At 38.9% G+C, this 22,632-nt stretch overlaps 1 protein-coding gene and 1 pseudogene across 1 annotated transcript in view; one reads left to right on the top strand and one right to left on the bottom strand.

The window, feature by feature from the left end:
• The first annotated feature begins 1,552 nt into the window (after window positions 1-1,552).
• On the top strand, window positions 1,553-3,454 carry LOC148082060 (uncharacterized; annotated as a pseudogene).
• Window positions 3,455-5,209: 1,755 nt separating this feature from the next.
• Window positions 5,210-22,632, bottom strand: part of plppr5b (phospholipid phosphatase related 5b) — a 69,367-nt gene continuing 51,944 nt past the window's right edge. Inside the window, exons 6-8 of the mRNA XM_087789160.1 lie at window positions 12,087-12,263; window positions 11,467-11,601; window positions 5,210-7,473 (exon numbers count right to left, since the gene is read on the bottom strand). Coding sequence (XP_087645286.1) covers window positions 7,444-7,473; window positions 11,467-11,601; window positions 12,087-12,263 — 342 coding nt within the window. The 3' untranslated portion in view covers window positions 5,210-7,443. The remainder of the gene's footprint in view (window positions 7,474-11,466; window positions 11,602-12,086; window positions 12,264-22,632) is intronic.

Raw genomic sequence — 22,632 nt, 5'->3', positions numbered from 1 at the left:
CCAGTCTAACATACATGTCCTGCACCAGTCTAACATACATGTCCTGCACCAGTCTAACATACATGTCCTGCACCAGTCTAACATGCATGTCCTGCACTAGTCTAACATACATGTCCTGCACCAGTCTAACATGCATGTCCTGCACCAGTCTAACATACATGTCCTGCACCAGTCTAACATACATGTCCTGCACCAGTCTAACATACATGTCCTGCACCAGTCTAACATACATGTCCTGCACCAGTCTAACATACATGTCCTGCACCAGTCTAACATACATGTCCTGCACCAGTCTAACATACATGTCCTGCACCAGTCTAACATACATGTCCTGCACTAGTCTAACATACATGTCCTGCACCAGTCTAACATGCATGTCCTGCACCAGTCTAACATACATGTCCTGCACCAGTCTAACATACATGTCCTGCACCAGTCTAACATACATGTCCTGCACCAGTCTAACATACATGTCCTGCACCAGTCTAACATGCATGTCCTGCACTAGTCTAACATACATGTCCTGCACCAGTCTAACATGCATGTCCTGCACCAGTGTAACATACATGTCCTGCACCAGTCTAACATGCATGTCCTGCACTAGTCTAACATACATGTCCTGCACCAGTCTAACATGCATGTCCTGCACCAGTCTAACATACATGTCCTGCACCAGTCTAACATACATGTCCTGCACCAGTCTAACATACATGTCCTGCACCAGTCTAACATACATGTCCTGGACCAGTCTAACATGCATGTCCTGCACCAGTCTAACATACATGTCCTGCACCAGTCTAACATACATGTCCTGCACCAGTCTAACATACATGTCCTGCACCAGTCTAACATGCATGTCCTGCACCAGTCTAACATACATGTCCTGGACCAGTCTAACATACATGTCCTGCACCAGTCTAACATACATGTCCTGCACCAGTCTAACATGCATGTCCTGCACTAGTCTAACATACATGTCCTGCACCAGTCTAACATACATGTCCTGCACCAGTCTAACATACATGTCCTGCACCAGTCTAACATACATGTCCTGCACCAGTCTAACATACATGTCCTGCACCAGTCTAACATGCATGTCCTGCACTAGTCTAACATACATGTCCTGCACCAGTCTAACATGCATGTCCTGCACCAGTCTAACATACATGTCCTGCACCAGTCTAACATACATGTCCTGCACCAGTCTAACATACATGTCCTGCACCAGTCTAACATACATGTCCTGCACCAGTCTAACTTCCTCGTACAGTACCATAGCTCCTCTCTCCGCACCCTGCCATAAGCTTTTTCCAGATCGAAGACACAATGCAGCTTTCTCAGACCTTCTCTGTATTTCTTTACCAACATTCTTAAAACAAATACTGCATCTATAATACTCTTTCTGGTCATGAAACCATACTGTTGCCCACAAATGCTGACTTCTGTTCTCAATCTAGTTCACACTACTCTCTCCCATAACTTTATTGTATGGCTCATCAACTTTATTCCTCTATAGTTACTGCAATTCTGAACATCTTACTTATTCTTAAAAATGGGAACCATTATACTTGTTCTCCTTTCCTCGGGCATCTCTTCACTCTCTAAGATCTTGTTGAATAGTCTAACCAGAAACTCTACCGGATCTTCTCCTGGACACTTCTATACCTCCTCAGGTATATCATCAGGACCAACTGCCTTTCCATTCTTCATCCTCGTCAATGCCTCCCTCACTTCACCTTTACCAATCCTTGCTACATCATGGTTCACAGAAGTCACCTCTTCTACCTTTTGCTCCCTTTCATTTTCCTCATTCATTAGCTCTTCACAGTACTTTTTCCATCTTTCTATTACTTCTATGGCACCTGTCAACACATCCCTCTTTCCCTCTTCATCCTTAATCACCCGAACCTGTTGCACTGTCTTTCCCATCTCTACCATTCCATACAATTCTCTCCCTCCTCACTTTCCAACCAAGCATACAAGTCATCACACGCCCTTTCTTTGGCCTTTGTCACCTCTACCTTTACCTTGTGCTGCATCTCCCTGTACTACCGTCTGCTCTCTTCAGTCTTCTCAGTGTCCCACTTTTTTCTTTGCTAACCTATTTTTCTTTATCTACTCCTGCACTTCCCAATTCCACCACCAAGTCTCCTTATCTACTTTCCTTCCAGACGACACACCAAGTACCTGTCTCTCTGATTACATTAGCGGTAGTTATCGAGTCATCTGGGAGCTCTCCCTGACCACCCAGATTCTTTATCAACTCCTCTCTGAAAACCAAAGAATAATCTTTGTCCTCTTCGTCTTCCTTGTCACCAGATTTATCTTGCAGAGCACAATCTTATGCTACTACTTTGCAAACACTGATCTCCTTCAGATTACATCAGCTATACAAGATGTAGTCTACCTGTGTTTCTACCTCCACTCTTATAAGTTATCCTATGTTCATGCCTCTTCTGGAAAAAAGTATTAATTACGGCCATTCCCATCCTTTTTTGCAAAGCCACCATCTGTCCCTCTGTGTTCCTGTCCTGGATACCAAACCTAACATTCTGGATCACTCCATCTACCTCACTGCAGAATGTTTCCTTCTCCTCTAATTCACATCCCACCTGTGGGGCATAGCCACTAATAACATTGAACATGACACCTTCAATTTAATTTCCTTTTTTTTATTTTAATTTCCTATTTCATCTTTGTTTCTGAACCTGCCTTCCCTCGGTCCTCCTTGTGAGGACAAGAGGCTTGTGACCTTTGAAGGCAGATTTTTGTCCCTGATTTCTTTTTTTTATATCGTGAACCAAAGATTCATTGATTTGTCAGGTGTCAAGTTGAGGCTTTTACAGTGGTCAGTGTCATGAGTCTGAGGCAATTGTTGAGGAAGAGCACGAGAAGAGAATATCGTGTCTATATAGTTGAACCCTGTACAGGTTTTAAATGTAGGCGACAGTTTGAATAGTTAAGAGAGACTAGTGAGGCTGCTCAACAGGAAGCTGGTAATAAATGGGATCAATACTGTACAAACTTCATAGTGGATTTGGTTGGTTGAACTTTTTTTATGTCTGTATTTTAGAAGTGAAACGACATTTCTGTTGCTCCAGCGGGTGTGTGTTCCCGAGACGTCACACTCTGGCGCCGCGTACAAAGCAGGGCTGAGCATAAGTTTGATGCAGAAACGCATCAGGAGGAAGTGAAGTCACATCTCTGTTGAAAAGCAGCTCGGAAGTCTCGCCTGATCCTCGAGCTGCTTCATCATCAGCTTCTGTCGGTGACGGTCCGGAGAAACTACGTGGATCTGCCGAGGATTAAGTCAGGATCCGCTGAGGCAGACGTTTCCCCTGAAGGATCAGGAATTCTGCTGCTGATGCTGCTCGTCCACTTCTTTCTTTCAGCCGACGTCATTCAGACGTCGACTCATGACGTCTTTCATCAAGTTTACACTCTTTCTGTTTGACATATTTTAAGATGGAAGTTTTTAAGTCTATGGCTATAGTTTCAATGCATACATTAAAAGTACTTTTTTTTTTAAAGTAAGTTTCTTAAATCATGCATTTCCTTTTTTTTTCTCCACTCTTTGTAAAAGCCTTTCCTTTTAAAATATTATTATAATAATAGTTTTGCTTTTCGTATTTTAAGCAATTTTTCCCCTGTCCCTTCCTTTTAAATAAGTCCTCTATAATTATTTGTTATTATTTCATTTCTCTATACTTCAAATAAAATTAAAATAAAAATCGATGCATTTAATATCGTGTATATACATTTTAATTGTTAAATATATATATGTAATATGAATAAAACTGTAATATAAATGTCTGGCCAGCCATTAAAATGCATATTCATGATTAATTACATGACTTTCCTTGTTAATAACAAGCATTATTTTTCCTCTTTCTCTTAAAATAATAATATAATTTTAAAGTGGAAACTATTTTAAACTGTTTCTGCTTCAAATGTAAAATGTCCTGAACATTTAACTTCAATCTAACGCTGGTCTTCATAGAGAAGAAGAAAGTGTCGACTGATCTCAAGTCAGGAAGTTCGTGGTTTCTTTCATCAGAAAATCACTTCTCAGCTTCACTCGTCCTTCCTGGCGTGTGTGGAGCACCTGAGGAGGAAACCGTGGAGCTGAAGGAGGGAGAAGAACGGCGGAGGTGTCGGAGGAGGAGCTCGCAGGCTTTCATCAGACTTCTGTAGGAATAGTGAAGCAGAGCAGGACGTGAAGGAGCAGCACGACCACTGGAAGCCGATGATGATATTCACATGGACGACTTGTCAAAGAGCAGCTTCCATCCTTCTGAGTCAGTCTGGTCGAGGGGGCAGCACTCTCAGAGAAGAGACCCAGACCTCCTTCACCTTTGTCTCTGAGCGTCAGCAGACGTTTCAAAGTACGTAAGTTTCTGCCCAATGGTTCAGTCCCGTCGCATAGATCAAGCACTTTTTGACTTTATTTGAAAGTCAACTAATGCATAAGTATTTAATTTAAAATATAGGATACTCGAATAATGGGATGGATGGATGGATGGATGGATGGATGGATGGATGGATGGATGGATGGATGGATGGATGGATGGATGGATGGATGGATGGATGGATAGATGGATAATTAGTATTTATCTTCAAAAGCTGACATTGGTAAATAGATGTTTGTCTCATATGAATGTGACAGATTTACTCCCTAGAGATGGATTTTAACTGTCTACTGTTGCAATGACACAACGTATTCGGCAGATGGCGGAAATGTACAATAAGCAAAAAAAAAAATAGTAAATAAAAACTACAATTTTTAAGTGTTGATGATCAACAGAATAAAAAAAAATTTAGTTGATAGCTTATTCATATCTAAACATCTGTTTTACATTGTTGGTTTAAAAAAAAGTTTGACTTATTTCCAGCAACTTGTGTTACCATTTTATTTCCACTACAATTAAGAAACATCTTAAGACGTTTTTATTTGTTCAGGCTTTTCCTTGATTTTCTTGAACTCCTCTTGTGTTATCAGTTTTATCTTGATCTTTAAAGTATATACTTTATTGAATATTGTTTTGATTGTTTAAGCGCTTTGTGACCCTGGTCTCGAACTATACAAATAAAAATTACTTACTTACTTACTTACTTACTTACTTACAATAATTAAAGTATAATAATTCAAACATTAAACACGTTTTTAAAAATGACACAAACACAAGCATAAAAAAAGCACCACAACCCATTTAATTCCAAAAGATGTTTATTTGTTTTACAGTGTAAAATATTCCAACTGATAAAAGGAGACACTTGAAAATAAACAATATCAAAAATAACAGCATGAGCAGAAAGAAACGTCACATGTCTGCAAGTCTGGACGACACACACACACCCATCTACACACACACACACACACACACACACACTCTCACGATTGTCTCACGATTCACGAGGAAGTAACAGCGACGATGGAGATACTTGGGAACAGAAAGACGGGCAGAAGTTCCTACACGAGATATGGAGTCAAGCAGTTTGGTTAAAGTGCTGCTTCTTTGTTTCCTTCTTTGTACACAAGTGCGTCAGTGAGTCGCTACAAAAATAGAGATTTGAGGGGAAATAGATCTGAACGAAAGATGAACTCGACTCGCTTTTTTCTTATTGCTCCGATGACACACACACTCGCACACAAACACACACAAGGTTTCTCACTTGAGCCGACGGAATATAGGTCACGTGACTCAGGTGTTGTTACCTTTATTTTACTTTTCTTCGTTTTTTTTCACTGTCGAATCCTGATGAAAAGTTTCCTTTTGATGTCGTTATTTTACAACAATGAGTTTTTGTAGTTGTTGAGTTTGTCATGTATTTACTTGATGACGGTTTTTAATATTTAATGTTTGTTTTATTTGTTTGTCATTTTATTCATTTGCTGCTTTTCACCCAAGTGACCTTATTGTATTATTCTCCCTTTTTTTTTTATCATACACTTTAAGTGTTATAGTAACACGTTTAATAATCTTTGAACAATTAAATAAAGTCTTGAAATGGTAAAGCATTTGTGGGTTTTTTTTAAATTTATTTTTCATTTCCATTCTATGTAAAAATGTAGCGTCAATCATAAACATGGTGTTTTGATGGCAAACATCTCTGAAGTTCCACTGGAATCTGTGGTGCTGCCACCTAGTGGTGGTGTCGTTCAGGAGGCGCTGTCCAGGTGCTGAACCAAAGCCAACGAGTCATTGAATTGACAAAGATCGCATATTGAAATGTTTAACCTTTGAATCCGCTCTCACTCTTTGTTAGTGTCACACTCTTTCTCCATCACGACTTTTCGTCTTTAGATTCACCGAATGTCTGTGGATTCCCAATACTTCCCACATCCAGAGTGTTTTTTTCAAATTTCTTTTGGTACTTTCATGTCAGGCTTGAAACAGATTTGACCTGATTATTACATCTACAGCGCCACCAACAGGCTCAGTAAAATTAAAGAAGTCAACACAAATAAATCTGTGACGACAAATGTATCCAGTCTACACATTAAATCACTTAACGTTACTATTTGAATGACAAAGGTAAGAATATGTTTATGAAAAAAAAAAATGTGATTAAGTCGCGAAGAACAAGAAGAGTGCAAAATCTTTACATCCCAAATATTTTGGAATAAAATTCAAAATATAATTAAAAAAATAAATATAATTAAAAAGAAAAGACAGAAAGCAATAGAACTTGATAACATATATAAATCGTCGTAACTCAAATGTGAGTTTTTTAATTGAAAAACATTGTAATTCAGAAACGTTAAGTAACATGAAGTAAAAAATGCAAACGTAGAAAAAAGAAATAAAAGCTCTCATATCACATGTTTAAATAATAATAAACGTTAAACATTTGATCACAAAAATTAGATAATGTTTGTTCCCCGATAGAAGAATCTGAGCTGAACTGTAATGATCTTCTGTTCGAGGACACGTTTGTGTTTCCAGGAGTTTGATCTTCTCGTCATCATCACCGGCTCGTGTGGACGTCACATGACACGTCACATGACACGTCACATGACGCGTCTCAGCACGTGTGACTGGATGAAAGCAGGTGAGTGAGGGAGGAACTGGACACGTGGAGGTAAAACACGTCTGTGGGAGTTCTTGATGGTCACAGTACTTCTCTGGAGGTCACTTCCTCTTCACACCGAGACACACAACATGGTCACAAACACACACACACCTAACTACACAGAAGGTGGGTGACCTGCTGTGGTGAGCTTCCTCCGGGTCAGACTTTCTGCATAGATGGTGGAAGTTACCAGGTTCAAATGAGGGAGGGGGGTCGGGGGGGGTACACAGCGACAGACGAGAGACTCACACACACACACACATACATACACACACACACACACAGAGGTTAGCGCTGTGCTCCGGTTAATTGGGTTGGACTGTGAAGAGTGTGGACGTCCAGTGAGTCTGCAGCACCGCCGACTCCACGTCATGTGACCTCAGCGAAGGTGATGTGATTCTGGGTGGAGAGAGAGAGAGAGAGAGAGAGTCAGAGCAGGTCACATGACCTCGAGCAGGAAAGATGGAGAGAAGAGTCGAAACAAAGAAACTCAACACACTCACAGAAGACAGAGCGGAAAAACTAGGTAATTATTTAATATTCATTTTTTCAAAATGAACTTTCCTGTCTTTATTATAAGCTCTTTCATCATCATGAGCATCTTTTCTTTTTTTTTTAAATCACTTTTTCTGTCGTATTGTTGCTTTTACAGGCTCGTATGTTATTTATTTACGTCCCGCTGATGTTCAAAACAACAACTCGTCTTCAGAAGTTTTGAGAAAACAGCGACATCGTCTCTCCCGACTGGTGTTTGCACAACATAAACACTTGTATCGACACAAACAATGGTCGTCTGTCAAACACTCACGAGCCTCTGAGTCTTTACTTTACTGTCTTTATCATTTATTGGTTTGTCAACACAGGTCTGGGATTAGACGCGGCTGAGCTTCGTGTTTCTGTGGAAACAGCAGGATTCATCAACAGTTTTAAGGGTTTATTTGTAAACAGTTTGAACATTAATTTATTTATTTTTACTGCAGGTTTAGCTGCTTGATGTTTGTTTCCTTGTTTTCATTAATAATACGTAAAAACAAAAGTCAAATCAGGACAAACTTCAAATAAAACATTAAATATTTGGAGAAAGAAAATTGCTTTCATTAAACTAATAATTAAAATTAAATTAATCACGGTTTCAAAATATAATATATTGAAGTTTGTAATTCCGTGTGATTAAATGTGGTCACCATGGAGACGTGGTAACAATAAAACCAATCTTGGTCGTTTAACGATGGATCTGAAGCGATTAAAAGGATTTGCTTCACATTTGTTTGTGTTTATTCAGCATATTTTCCGTGACAAGAATAGACTCAAAAACAGCCAGTTCTGGCTCGAGTCACCGAGGCGTGTTCAGCGCTGGCAAATCTTTAGGCCGGGATATTTTTAGAGCAGGCAGTTTCCCTCTGAGCCGTCGTATCTGAGGGCCAGCGTGAGGTTCTCTGTTCGGCACGGGTCAGGACGACCCCCTCCTCCTCCTCCCACGACAGCTGGAGTGGCTGATCGTCGGCGCTGCTAAATATGGGAGCTTTAATTAGAGAGGAAACGCAGCCCAGAGAGGAACTCGCCGCTTGGCGGAGAATTACACGCAGATTTGTGTCTTTTATATCAGAGATGAGCAGGAAAAGCAATCAGATCACACTCGCCAACGTCTCTGGACAGACTGCTCGACAAACCAACATGTTTTTGTGTTCGTTAGTGGAATTAGTGTTTGTTCTGGTCAAATCTGTGGCAACTGGATCCACTTATTGGATGTTCTGTCTCTCATTTAAACTGTACATGTTCAACAGTCTTACCTGTTATATCATTTTTTAAAGTATAATTATTCAGTTTGTTTAATGAGGGGGTTTGTTTATGTTCGTTTAAATAAACAAATGTTGGGTTTATTGTGGGTCTTCAATCTTTTCAGCATCACATCCAAAACAAACGTTTGTCGCCACCTCTTCTACAAACGTCTAACTTTATTTAAAACACCTCAATTGACATTCCATTTTTTCGTATTGAAATTAATGTATTTAAGTTTAAATTATATATTAAGAAGCAGTTTTATTTATTGATTATCATTAGCTGTGTTTAACATTCTGTCATCAAAACAAACGTTATATCATTTAAAATAAAAACTGACTTAACATTGCATTGATTTAATTCAAATAGTTGTCACTTGGATATTCTCCATTTTAAAAAAAACAAACATTTTAAGCTACATTTTAATCTAATGTATAGAATATATACTGTATATACAGTATATATATATATATATATATATATATATATATATATTTTATTAAAAATTGCTAAACTTAGAGCAACTTCATGGTGTTTTCCCTCCGGTGTGAGGCCAACATAAACTTAAATTATCTCAATTCTGTTTGTACTTAAGGTGAAAACTTGATTTTTACCTAAACATGTTGCCTAGCTTTGGAAGATTTCGACCAATCACAGGCATCCTTGTCTCTGGCAGGCTTAAGGAAGCAACAAACAAGCAACATCAAAAGCTCTAACCCCATTAAGAAAGTGACCAATAGGGGGCGCTCTGATGTCTAGAGACACTTATTTTAAGGCAATAACGGTATTTTTCCAAGTTCAATTTGTCTTTGAATTATTGGAGAGGACGCTTTTATGCTCTTGACCTTTGCAAGAGCCGAGATGTTCTTGTGCACTTTGCATCAATGCAAGTGTGTGCGAGCGACTGTCCAGAGATTTGGCAGAGAAGACGCAAAAGTTCCTCTTGTTGTTGCCTTTTCTTTGAGAGACGCTGGAACCAGTCGAGTCCCTGCAGCCAGTTGAGAAAGGCCAGGAGGCGGTCCTTGATGGAGAAGGACTCGTCGTCGCTATCCTCTGTCTCCTGTGCGCGTGTGCGTGTGCATGTGTGTGTGTGTTAAGTGTTAAACATAACAAACATCATCATCATCATCATCATCATCGCGGCTCCAACAAACCAGACAACGTTTCACAAATTAAGAGTCGGGCCATTTGAAGTAATGATAATCCGTATTAAAGTAGTTTGAGGTTCACCTACGGAGCGCTGCCGTGCCTCACCGTTAAATGCTAATTATCTCTCAGCTGCAGAGATACCGGGTCAGAACCAGAGTGACGGCGTAATTGCTCTCATGACTGCGGGGATGTCAACCGAGTCAGACGTGGAGCAGTGAAAGGTGAAAGAGATGTTCCACTTAAATACCCAGACGTAAACATTGTTAAATTAGCATAATAAACGGGGAGATGCTGGGGAAGCGGCGGCTACAATCTCCGGCTGTTATTGAGGCGGTAAAAATTCCATTGACATTCACTTTCTATGTTGAGAAAAGGAACATGTGACATTTAAAACCCAGAATTATGAAGTATTGCAGGATGAATCATCACATCGCCTCTGAGGTTTATTGATGATGAATATCCTGCACAATGATCGACTAAACAGAGCGTGTTATTATTACATTTGAAAGGTCATAATGGTGCCGGTCATCGTCTTTACACGACAGACTCACAGAGATTCAATGTGTCTTCACAGTAAAATGCTGCTTTTGTCACCAGACATTTTGACCTTGTGTACTTTTACTACTTTAATAACTTACTTTTCTGTTCTCAGTTGAGTCTCCATGAACAGGAAGGAAGTGAGAAAGTTTCAAGTTGTTAAGTTTTACTTTTTTTTAAATGTTCTAATCCACATAAAGATCTGGTCACAGGCTGTTAGCTAAGTAGACTAACACTAGCAGATACTCTAACCTTTTATTACCTTCATATTTTATTCTGAATCACATATTAACACAATTTATTCTTATATTACTATGAAATAATTGCTATGAAAAACTACAATACGGTGTTTCAAAGAGAGCTCCTGATTTTTTTTAAGTAAGTACTAATATAGTAATATGTCAAGAATTCATCAGCAAAATCCAAAATAATTGTGTTTGATCAGAGTGGACGTGTGTGTTTGTGAGAGTGTATCTTGTGCTGTGAGTCAACGCTGGTTGATTCTGACACTTCAAACTTAACATTAGCTCCTAAGAATTAAAAGGAGACGTAATTTTAAAACTTTCATTTCCTGTTCCTTACAGTTGGACAGGGTCTAAAGTTAGTGGAAGCTCGTAAAACAAGTGAAATATTATTTGGTCACTGTCGTCTCTTTGTCCATCAGATACTAAAAATGGCTTGTTTTTCTTCTCCTTTTTGACGAAATTTCATTCTTTGCAAAAGTCAACATACAATCTGGACTCTGATTGGTTAATACACACATTTGTCTACTCAAGTTTTTTTTTTTAGCACAGTAGAGACGGTTCTGAGTAACAGGGAATTAAAACTCTTCTGTAGTGAATATGATATTCAGGACAACAAAGGTGACTCATAATAAAGCATTTTTTAACATTAAAATAAATACTTTTCTAACGGGGATGAACTCACCTGGGACGCGATGTACTTCTCCAGTGGACTCTCCACTCGACTCATGCCCAGGATTCCAGAGGTGGGCTGCTGGTCTAACGAAGAATCATCACTCAATAACAACTTTCCTTTAAAGTTGTGGACGACGCACACAACCTGCAACATGTCAAGAATGGAATGTATTAGAATAATTCAAATATATATTCCATCGATGCAACAGGCTCCTCCTCTCTTGGATCACACATTAAAATAAGAAGAAAAATGAACTAGATTGAAGGTGTTGCTGTTGCTGGTGGAATATTTAACAAAACATTACATATGTCATGGGACAAGATCGTAGATAAAATTTCTCACTTAATCTGTTTTAATAGAGTTAATTGAGTTCCATACAGACGGTGGAACAAGAGGTTGCAAGTTCAATCCCAGCTCAAATTGAGCCCCTGGTTCCATGAAGAAGAATCTTAACCCTGATTGCTCCTGATGGTCAAGGTGCTGCGTTACGGCCTACATCCATCGGTGAGTGAAAGTGTGTGTGAGTGGATGAGTCTGTGACCAACCAATTATTTTACTTGACTAATCCTCAGTGTGTCAAAATAATATATATTTCATCGACACAAATGTTGAACTATCTTATTTCTCACCAGAAACGTGGCGATGGCGGTCCCGATGATGTATCCGGCGATCACGTCCGACCAGTGATTCCGATATTCGGCCACGCGGTTCAGTCCGGTGAGGAAGGCCAGACACATCAGCCCCAGAGATAAGACGGGTTTGGCCAGCCGCGTGCCCTTAGCCTGGACCGTGCACGTCACGTACATCTGTGGAGAAAGGAGGAAAAAACGAGTTAAGAAAGAAAACCTCACTTTACACGACGTAGCTGAACGTTCGTTCTCTCTCTCTCCGGAACAACAACAACAAACCAACCTCTTCCACAACAGGAAATGCTGCACATGCATGATGACTCGAGGCGGCGAGATGCTCGTACAAAGAGCGAGGACCTTTCACGACCTGCTCTTTATGAAATGTGCCGGGAGACAACTTTGTTTATTACCTCCTGCCTGAAATGCAGAGAACCGAGTTGGGCTCGGAGCAGATGTCAAGGTGACTGTTGGCGGATCTCATTTCCGAGGTAGAGCGAGATTACTTATGCATTCCACAGCCGCTAAAGAGCGACTGGCTATTGAGTCGCTCTCGGGCAACATCCGTCAGACCGACTCCGACCATCACTGGTGTCCAGAATAAACACTGTCTTCTTCTTCTATCAGTGTGTAGAACTGCTGACACTTCCAGATGAAAGGCAACAGCCTGGAGTCCAGAGGGGAAGTGAAGTGCAGTCACTATGCAAATGAATCTGGTGAAAATGTATGATAAGAGGATGAAAAGAAACAAAGAAAGAAACACTTTGGGGATTTGAACCACTCCTGCTGCTATTATTTTTTGGACTGTGTGAGGACAATGGAAGCTCTGCACGCTTTGATGCCGTCTGTAGTATCGTTCTGTGAACTACATTGTGTTACACATGTTTAAACACAAACTTCAGCGTTGTGTTGACAAGTCAGATGTTAGTTTTGTTATCACGAAACATCTTCAACAGATCAATACGTCAATGAGGATCTGTGGTTCCGACATTGATGTTGAAGGATTGAATCTTAAAGTTGCCTGCACACCAAACTGGATGAATGAGTTGAGAGTGACTTATTTATATATACGGTTGCAGTACCATATGGATGTGGGGAAACAACATGTTTGTGAAACAAGTTGGCCAAAATCTGTAGTTTTAGTTGAAAAATCGTTTAACGTTACGCATAAATGAATGCATCATCAAACATTTGGTGCCAGGTTTTAACTATGACGTATGAGCGTATGAGAGCGAAAATGGACCTGACAGATCCCGAGATGGCAGCAACAAAATATGATTTTCCTTTATTCATACTTTGACATTAGATTAAGTGACCATTATGAATCTCTGATCCACCATTTGGATATTCCACTAACGTTAGACCTGCCCTTAGCAGATTGACCAGACCGTGTTTATTGTACGTATCCTAACGATCCTAAGTTAAGGAGCACTAAGTAATCAAATACCAACAGCGGTATTTCATGTCAAGATTGAAGTGATCCCCGTTGACAGCTTTGCTTTGATTGGCTGATTGTCTTGTTTATAATCTGTCAACATCCGCAATACTGGAATAGCTTCAACGAGGTCTCACAAGTTCTCAGTTACAGGGCACTGTTGTAAAAGTTTAATCATCTTTCTTGTCCTCCGGAGAGGCAATATTTTCTCTCCACACCATCATGTCAAACGTGAGAGTTCAATCACTCATGCTGTGTGAAATACTCTCTAAGAAAGAAGCTTAAGTGGGCAATTATGGGGTTGGATAACGGCCGATGTGGACCTGGGAAAATGAATCACGGGGCGGCCGCCTGGTTCTCATTCTTCTTCAGATTAAACATTAGCATCAGATTCACATCCATCACAGCTCAACGGTGTGAAACTCCAAACATGACTCAGTGAGTAAAGAAAGGAAAAACACAGAAGTGAGTTTTGAAGCAGCGCTATTCTTGTTAGCTTTACTTTAAACCTGTCTTCACCTCATTTTTACAACTCATAAAAAAGTATCTATACCTCGTGAATTTAAAATATACTAAACTAAAAACAAAAACATGTCATTTTTTGGGGGCATTTTACTAAATTAATTTCATTATCTTAAATACATCAAAAACAATTGTACTGACAAATAATAACACACAATCTGCAACAGTTAAAAAATGTTTGTCCAAAAATGAAGACTTTAAAATACAGATTTTCCTCCGGTATCAGATCAAAAGTAAACAATAAACATTCCTACTGCCGTCTACCATCCCACTGAGCTCTTTGCTATTATATTTCCAATTCTAAAAAAGGAAACTAATTACATAGATGAATGAATGTACATGTGGTAATGAGCAGTTTGCTTTGCTCTAAAACGTCGACCATTATTCACATACAATCATAGTTTTTTCAGCAAACTGTAATCAAACTATGTATAACTGATCCTAAAACATGTTTTTAAAATTTTAAAGAAGCAGTTACAGCTTCTACTATTTACACCCTAATTATTCCTACTCACAGTTGTGTATTATTAATGTAAGGTAAGGCTGACTTTACTATATGTATCATGTGATTATTAAGTTTGTCATGTATGTCATGTAATTATTTATGTGACTCCTGTGGTAGTTTTTGTCGTTTTTTTTATGTGTCATGCAATAATTAATGTATGTCATTTGTAAAATGCAACTTGGCAATTTTTTCAATAGTTATTTGGTAGGGTTAGCCTGAGTGACAGGGGTGTAGGAAGCAGACTCCTAAAGCAGACTCAAGTATCCAAACATAGAAGTTTATTTCTAGAAAAAAGTTCCACCAAAAATAATGGTGGAAACAAAAATATATGAGTCCATTAAATGTCAGAAAAACAAACAGTTAATTAAACTCAACAGTAAATTAAAAAAAACACTATCCACACTCCTGAACAGTTATTGCACCCATTGCATGCTGGGATGCAGAATCCACCTGGACTCAACCAAGCAGCAGGAAAGACTCTTATTCACTGGAAGAACAGAAGAGAATCCATATAAATTATCTTTTCCTAATAAAACCATGGGAATTAAATAATCTTCTCTGGCTCACAAATGTGCTGTAAATACTTGACTTTATGTCAAAATCAGAGACAATTCACACTGCTACACAGGCTACATCCCTCCAGAGATGGTATCGCCCGATGACCTCATTGATGATATCATCCAGGTCATAAAGGCAGGAACTAATCAACCTTTTACCCTTTAGGACCTGGACCACATGGTGAGTATAAATCAAAGTGATAAATAACTGTATCTGTAAAAAGATACTTGTATGCATTTGATTTATCCACACAAGTCGATAAATTATTTGTACTTAAAATACAATGCAACCTAAAATGACTAAAATGACAATAAAATAAAAATAAAAAAAGACTAATGGTTTGGGCTACTACTATCACAAATAGTTTTCTGTTAGAAACATCCTTCTATGTCACACCTCTATCACAACAAACATTCATTTCAATCGCCTGCAGTTGATACAAAACTCTGTGGCGAGTATTCTGACCCGCTCTAGTAGAAGAACTCACATTTCTCCGATCCTTATAACTCTTCATTGGCTTCCAGTTTCTTTCAGGATCCATTTTAAAATTCTGGTTCTTACTTTCAGATCTATTCATGGTCAGTCTCCTCCTTACATCAGTGATCTGATCCAGCCTTACACCCCAGCTCGGGCTCTGAGGTCTGTGGATCAGAATCTACTGATGGTTCCTGAACACGTTTCCGGACCAGAGGAGAGAAATCCTTCCAGGCTGTTGCTGCTAAGCTTTGGAACGATCTTCCTCTCTCTGTGTTTGAGGGAGTTTACTGACTTAAGACATTTGTAATTTGCGCAGGCTTTTCCATGATTTTCTGGGACTCCTGTGTGTGTCTTATGTGTCTTGGCCTTTTAAAGCATGTTTTGTTTTAGCTCTTTGTATCTTCGAGTGTTTTTTAAATTGTCAAGTGAAGGATGACATTGCCCCGATTCTCTCACACGCTCCTTGTTTTGAGGGGTCACTGCTCCCTTGACATGATGCAGTGAAGACCGTGACTGTGTGTAGATCTTGTGGCAGTAACTACAGAAAACAGTGCATCACGAGTCAGTGCAGACATCTGTGTTTTTTTTTTTTTTCATTTTCTCAGTGAGAAAAGAGCCTCCCGGCAGTGAAAGGCACTCGTCTGCAGCTTTGTCCTTATTTAGAGGCTGAAGCCGTCTGAGTTAAAGTCTTCTTTAGATGAACACTGCCCATGGATTTCCCATCCTAGACTAACCAAGGGGATACGACTAGACATAAACAACCCCATCTGGCCATCTTGACCCTGAAGAATGTCACATAACCTTTATTTTTCCTGAGTTTTAAATAGAAAAAAGAAGCACGTGTGAGTCAGACCATGGACTGAAGTTACATGGTCATGCAGACGTAGGAACCTGAAGGGATTTTATGCTAAGGCACATCCCAGACATACTCGTCTCTCATAAGTGTATCCCAAAGCCCTCTTTGAACACAAATTGAGTCTGACAAGTCTGGATTTGTTTCAAGCAGAGTCTTGTTAGTCTCTTCAAGGAGACGATTCGAACTTCAATAAAGCAGCTGTTCAGACTCAACACACTTGAATTTATGAACCAATGCAGTAGTTCATATTCACCTCAGAATGTGTGGGAGTTTGAGCCTCCACTAAGTATTATTATGATCCTTGTACTTTTTGTTGTAGTTTAATTGTATAGTCTATTCAGGTCTCAACAATATGTATAATTGCTTTAGTTTCTTTAAATGTCTTGATTTTTTTGTATGTTCTTATGCATAACTTTAAACCATTTTGTTTAAAAACACATTTTATAATCTTTCTATATCTATAAGGAGAATATCTAACATCGAAACCAATTTTAATTGTATACATTACATTGGTTTATGTTTTTTTTAATAATTTTTTCGACACACATTTAAAAATATATATTTTAACAACAAGTGTACAGTCTTTTGAAGATACAATATGTATTAACATTTCTGTACTTAATGAAACGTATTGTTAATGTATATATTGACATTAGTTAGTGTATGCATCTATGTATGCTTTAACATATTTTAAATGTTTACATCTCTGTACGTTTTTGACATGTTTCTTTCACAATTTACTACCTGTGTGTATTTAAAAAAAAAATTATTACATGGAAACGTATTCAAACAAAAAAAATATTATGAATTTAGGAACAATTATTTCAGTATTTTCTTCAACTTTTAAATGAAATAATGTTATAACAGTACCTGACGTGCTGCCCAAAAAGAAGGGAACATTTTTAAAACCACCATTATAGTGGAAAAACACTGTGCACTCAGTTGAGTGAAAACTTTTAAACAATTGTTTGCTTAGACACTTGGGTGGAAGAGTGAAGGCAGATGCAATAAATCACTACAATAAATCATCAGGCTCTGGTTTAAAGTTAATCTCGGAAAAAGAAATGTCAGAAGAAACCAAATCTTTTCCTTGATAACAGATTATAAACTTCACACATTTGACATAGAAATGTATTTTTTAGAGAGATGACACAAACAATTTTTCACCAGAGCGCAATTATCTGCTTTATAATGGAAATGTTCGGAAGTTAAAAAGTGTGTGGAAACGTGAAGAAATGAGAGTTGACATAAAGGAGTAACCGTAAATGGAAATCTCTGCGTCTTGTCGTACTGAAGGAAGAGAGGAGGATTCGAGTGCGATGACAGAGCCTGCGGCGTTCTCCTTTTTCTCATCCTCCCATGACCATCTGGTCCTCAGATGAACTGGTGAATAATGCATTGTTATGTGAAGACCAGCACAATTCTTCACTGCGACTCAGGCGGAAGGTCTACAAACGCTTTGAACAAACCGTAATGTCACACCATGGATGCATTATTTACGGAGACGTCACTCAAACATGGAGTCTGTATTCGAGTTGACGTTCACGTTTATGGTATCTTATTTTATAAGTATGACTCGTACTGAATCAATGATAAAAAGGACATTTGAAGAGCTGGGCAGGATGAGTCACATTTTCTCACAGACTCTCAGAGCGGAACAAATCAAACAAAACCTAAAACAAATTTGCAATTAATAAAAACTTCTGACTTCTTTTGGTTTTCCCCTGAAGGGACTACCCAGCAAAATAAACCTACTTCACTCAGACACACTCCTAGTCATGTCTATGCTCGTCGTGTCCTCATTTCCCACATGAGCTGATCCTCTGATATTCACATTTCTGATCTCCATCTAAAAGCCTTTTCATCTTTGCCAAGTCTAATTTCTGTACTTTTTCATCCTCTTATCTATACATAATCGCAGGCCTTTTGCAAACAAAGATCACCTCTGTTGGTGATCATGCCAGCACTCTCTTCTTCACCTCTCTTGATCTCTCAATTGATCTTGATACTTGACCGTAAAACGTCAGAACATTTACTGATCAAGATAAATAGTAAACGTGCTCATATCACAAGATCCAACCGTTGAAATGCATTGTGGGACTTGATGGTCCATATACAAGTATGGGCCAGATGTAGTCGTACCAGAGGGACTTGGGTAGAGTAATTGGACAAGACAGATTTATGTTCTTGAATTGCTTATTTCAGTTTATATATTCATCCATCTTATGTGGTTAAAGACAAACTAAGCCTTAACAAAGCGAGTCATAAATTAAACTGTCTGTAGGCTCATTGATTTGTGAATTCTTAGATTGAAATTGTACCAACCGTTCCTCTCCAAAGACTGTTCAATAATACCGACTTTATGCTTGGTCTAATCACCTAAAGGTGCATCTCAGAGATTTTAATTTTACCAAAGTGTATATCTGAGTGAACATTTATTGCCTTATCTAATTGGTTTCTTAAAATTCATTAACACCCTCAAGTATTGCTCCTGAGTTCATCTGCTATGAACAAGGATTCGCACCTGCGCAGGATTGTGTGTGTTCTCCATGAGATCGGTCTGGGATCCGGTTCAGCGCGAAACATTCGTCTGATCTGGCGGAGCAACCAGATGATGTTGCCCTCAGAGAAGGAAGTATCCTGTTCTCACAGGAAATGTACAGGTGTATTTATTAAAAATGTAAACCTTAAGCGTGGATCACTGCTGCTAACTTTAAATTAGTGGTGACTCGGAGAGTTCATCATGCATTTTGCTGAATGATTTTTTTTCTTTTTCATTTTTTTTATCCACTTGTAGACTTTTTAAACAACAGGACCAATCAGAATAACTTCCCGCCTCAGCAGACAAGGATAGTGAAGAGTTTTGTTGTTCACCGGCTTAGAAGAGCCTCCGGTGCTACTTTGCTCTAGACGCTGGAACATCTGTGCTTCGGAAACAATGACTAAAATTTGGCCTCGTTTCACGGCAACCATATTAATTTAGCCCAAGGAAGACAAATGTAGAGCTGGAATGGGGAAAAACAAAAAAGCCTACTTTTGTCTGCAGATACTAATCTGCCGTGGTGATGCAGCGGAAAAGTCTCCAAGGGCGGAATTGTATTTTTCATTATAGTGTAGAAGAAAAAGTCCATTCTCTTAAATACAGTCTCTCTTAATCTTGTGATTTCCAAAACACACAAAAAACACCAAGCCCAGGCATATTTTCTTCTTCTTTAGAAGAGTTTTTAGGGTCTAACAGATGCAGCTAAAGAAATTTCACCTTGAACTTTAGACACACAACTGTGTTCTGTTAATGACACAAAATTCCCATTCACTACATACGTTATAAGAAAGTCTGAACTTGACCTAGAACTCTGCGGCAGTATTCTCCCTCTGGACACTCTGAACCAAAGAAGCCAGCCGGTTAAATAAGGACCGTATTTTAGATTACTTTCAGAGAAATGAGGCGTTTACAGTTCTTAAGGTCAAACCTATGAGGCTTTGGATGTTCTGATAGAACCAGAAAAACAGGCCTTGTTTTGCAAGGATTAAAAGATCATCTCATATTCCATGACAATTGGGTACATTATAACTTTCAGCTAATGCAGGTGTGGCCAACCCGGTCCACAAAGGGCTGCAGTTGGTGTAGGTTTTTGTTCCAACCAATCAAGAGGACACCTTTTGACCAAGCAGGAGTGCAATCGGTTCTGTCAGTCTGGTGTTGCTTGTTTCAGCTGAAAACTCATTGGTTAAACTGTAAATGCTCGATAGGTTGGAACAAAAACCTGCACCCACTGTAGCTCTTTGAGGACCGGGTTGGCCACCCCTGACCTTATGTAATAGAAATAGAAAATGCTTTCACTGTCACCATCAGCTTTCAACGCAATAGGTCAGTCAGGTTGCTTTTCATTCCGATATTTCCCTTGACATCTCCAAACCACGCCAAAATGGTTTGTGTAGTATTTGTGAAATGTGGCGGCAGTCCTCTTCATTTTGAAGTCAACCACATTCATTCTAGTTTCACTGCTTCTCACAGCCTTGTGTATTTTCCAATATGGCAGCTTATTTACACTACCGTTCAAAAGTTTGGGGTCACTTAGAAATTTCCTTATTTTGAAAGAAAAGCATTGTTTTTTTAAACAGTGCTTTAAACTAATCTAAGTTTAAACTAATCTATACATTGCTAATGTGGTAAATGACTATTCTAGCTGCAAATGTCTGTTTATTGGTGCAATATCTACATAGGTGTATAGAGGCCCATTTCCAGCAACTATCACTCCAGTGTTCTAATGGTACAATGTGTTTGCTCATGAGGCTAATTGATGATTAGAAAACCCTTGTGCAATTATGTTAGCACAGCTGAAAACAGTTTAGCTGGTTAGAGAAGCTATAAAACTGACCTTCCTTTGAGCTAGTTGAGTATCTGGAGCATCACATTTGTGGGGACGATTAAACACTCAAAATGGCCAGAAAAAGAGAACTTTCATGTGAAACTCGACAGTCTATTCTTGTTCTTAGCAATGAAGGCTATTCCATGCGAGAAATTGCCAAGAAACTGAAGATTTCCTACAACGGTGTGTACTACTCCCTTCAGAGAACAGCACAAACAGGCTCTAACCAGAGTAGAAAGAGAAGTGTGAGGCCCCGCTGCACAACTCAGCAAGAAGATAAGTACATTAGGGTCTAGGTTCACATTCTGTGAAATATTTATATGAATTAATCATTTATTTAATAAATCAAAATTGCGTCATAAGGTAAGTGAAAATTAATCTTACTTGATATTTACTGGATGAAGTGCAAAAGCATGCAAGACATGGATTGGAGTGGTCAAGAATAACCTGTAATCTGTTTTTTTTTTTTTAGTTCCCTTTCAATGTCAAAGCTCAGCAACAATAATGCAATTACTCAATCCTTGTCTGATTAAAGGGATATTTCCCCCCCAAAAAATATTTTTATGCTAATGAAGGGACTAATGCTCGGTTTTCTTCAGCTAAAAAGACACTTAAAAACCTCCAAACACATCTGTACTGCTCGTCTGTAAGCCTTGAAAATAGGAATTGTTCCAGAAAAACTCAAACAACTCTATTTTAAGCTTGTTTGTAACAGAAGTGTAAAGGCTAACATAAAAAAAGTGAAAAAATGGATATAGAGACTTAGCCATGTGACAACATTGCAAAAGTGTGCTATAATAATATTAATAATCTTCCTTTAACCTGCACAATAATTATGAATGTCTCCATGCACTCTAAACTAGAGTCATTGAAGGCCAAAAATGTATTTTGATTGTTGTGTTTTTGGATTCTACAGCCATGATGGCTTGTTGCACTTACTTGTATATCTTGAGTGAATGGAATTGCAATAGACAATGGAATTGCTAACGGGGAGGATCCTAACCAATCAGACTGATTTGAACAGCAAACTCGAGCCAAAGTTGAACAATGAAGAGAATCTGCAGCGGGAACTGGTGTTTGTTTTGAGCCATCATTTTTGACCCATCATCAGGGGAGCTTCGGAAATATTGAGAATGTGACACGCATGTTGTCACAGCAACGGCCCGGGGCTTTTAGGATTATGCATATATATATTCACAATTATCATCTAAATGTGTGGAATAATAATGAAGTGCATTTGGACTGTTTCCGTACAGCACAATGGGCTCTGCAGGACAGCTGCTGCATGTAAATAAGGATACAGCTAGAGAGCTTTGCACCGCCCAGGGGCTTAAAGGAATGCATACGTTTCATTCTGCATTGTTCCAGTTGCCAATCCTCTTCAAACTGGGTAAAGACGGCCAACCCTTAGCTTCAAAGTCTTCTGCATAGACTCATGCAGAATGGCTGAGGATTTCCAATGTATAGAATTCTTACAATCACACTTGTTGAGATATTGAAGTGCGAGTCGTACGATGAATATAAGTGTGGTAAGGTATCGGTTGTTACATTAAAGTGCATTTGGCCTGATTTAACAAACATTTATGCAGTGGTAAGGTCTGTGAATACACTTATGCTGGCGACACTATCATTTACAAAGTACCCAGGCTGGACTCGACAACATCATTATGCGTCTACTGAACGCTGCAAGCTTTTAAAAAAAAGTAGAACGTGCACCACATGAAGGAGAGTCATTGACTTAAAGCTGAAGCAAAATGACACCTAATCTACATATGGGTAAAAGGTAAGCGGCTCCCTGGACAGGTTTCCTGCACATACTCCCTCAC

This window comes from Callionymus lyra, chromosome 4, assembly GCF_982586985.1.
Source record: "Callionymus lyra chromosome 4, fCalLyr1.hap1.1, whole genome shotgun sequence".
NCBI classification, from domain to species: domain Eukaryota; kingdom Metazoa; phylum Chordata; class Actinopteri; order Syngnathiformes; family Callionymidae; genus Callionymus; species Callionymus lyra.
Note: the sequence above shows the minus strand (reverse complement) of the source record. Positions and strands in the feature narration are given on the sequence as shown.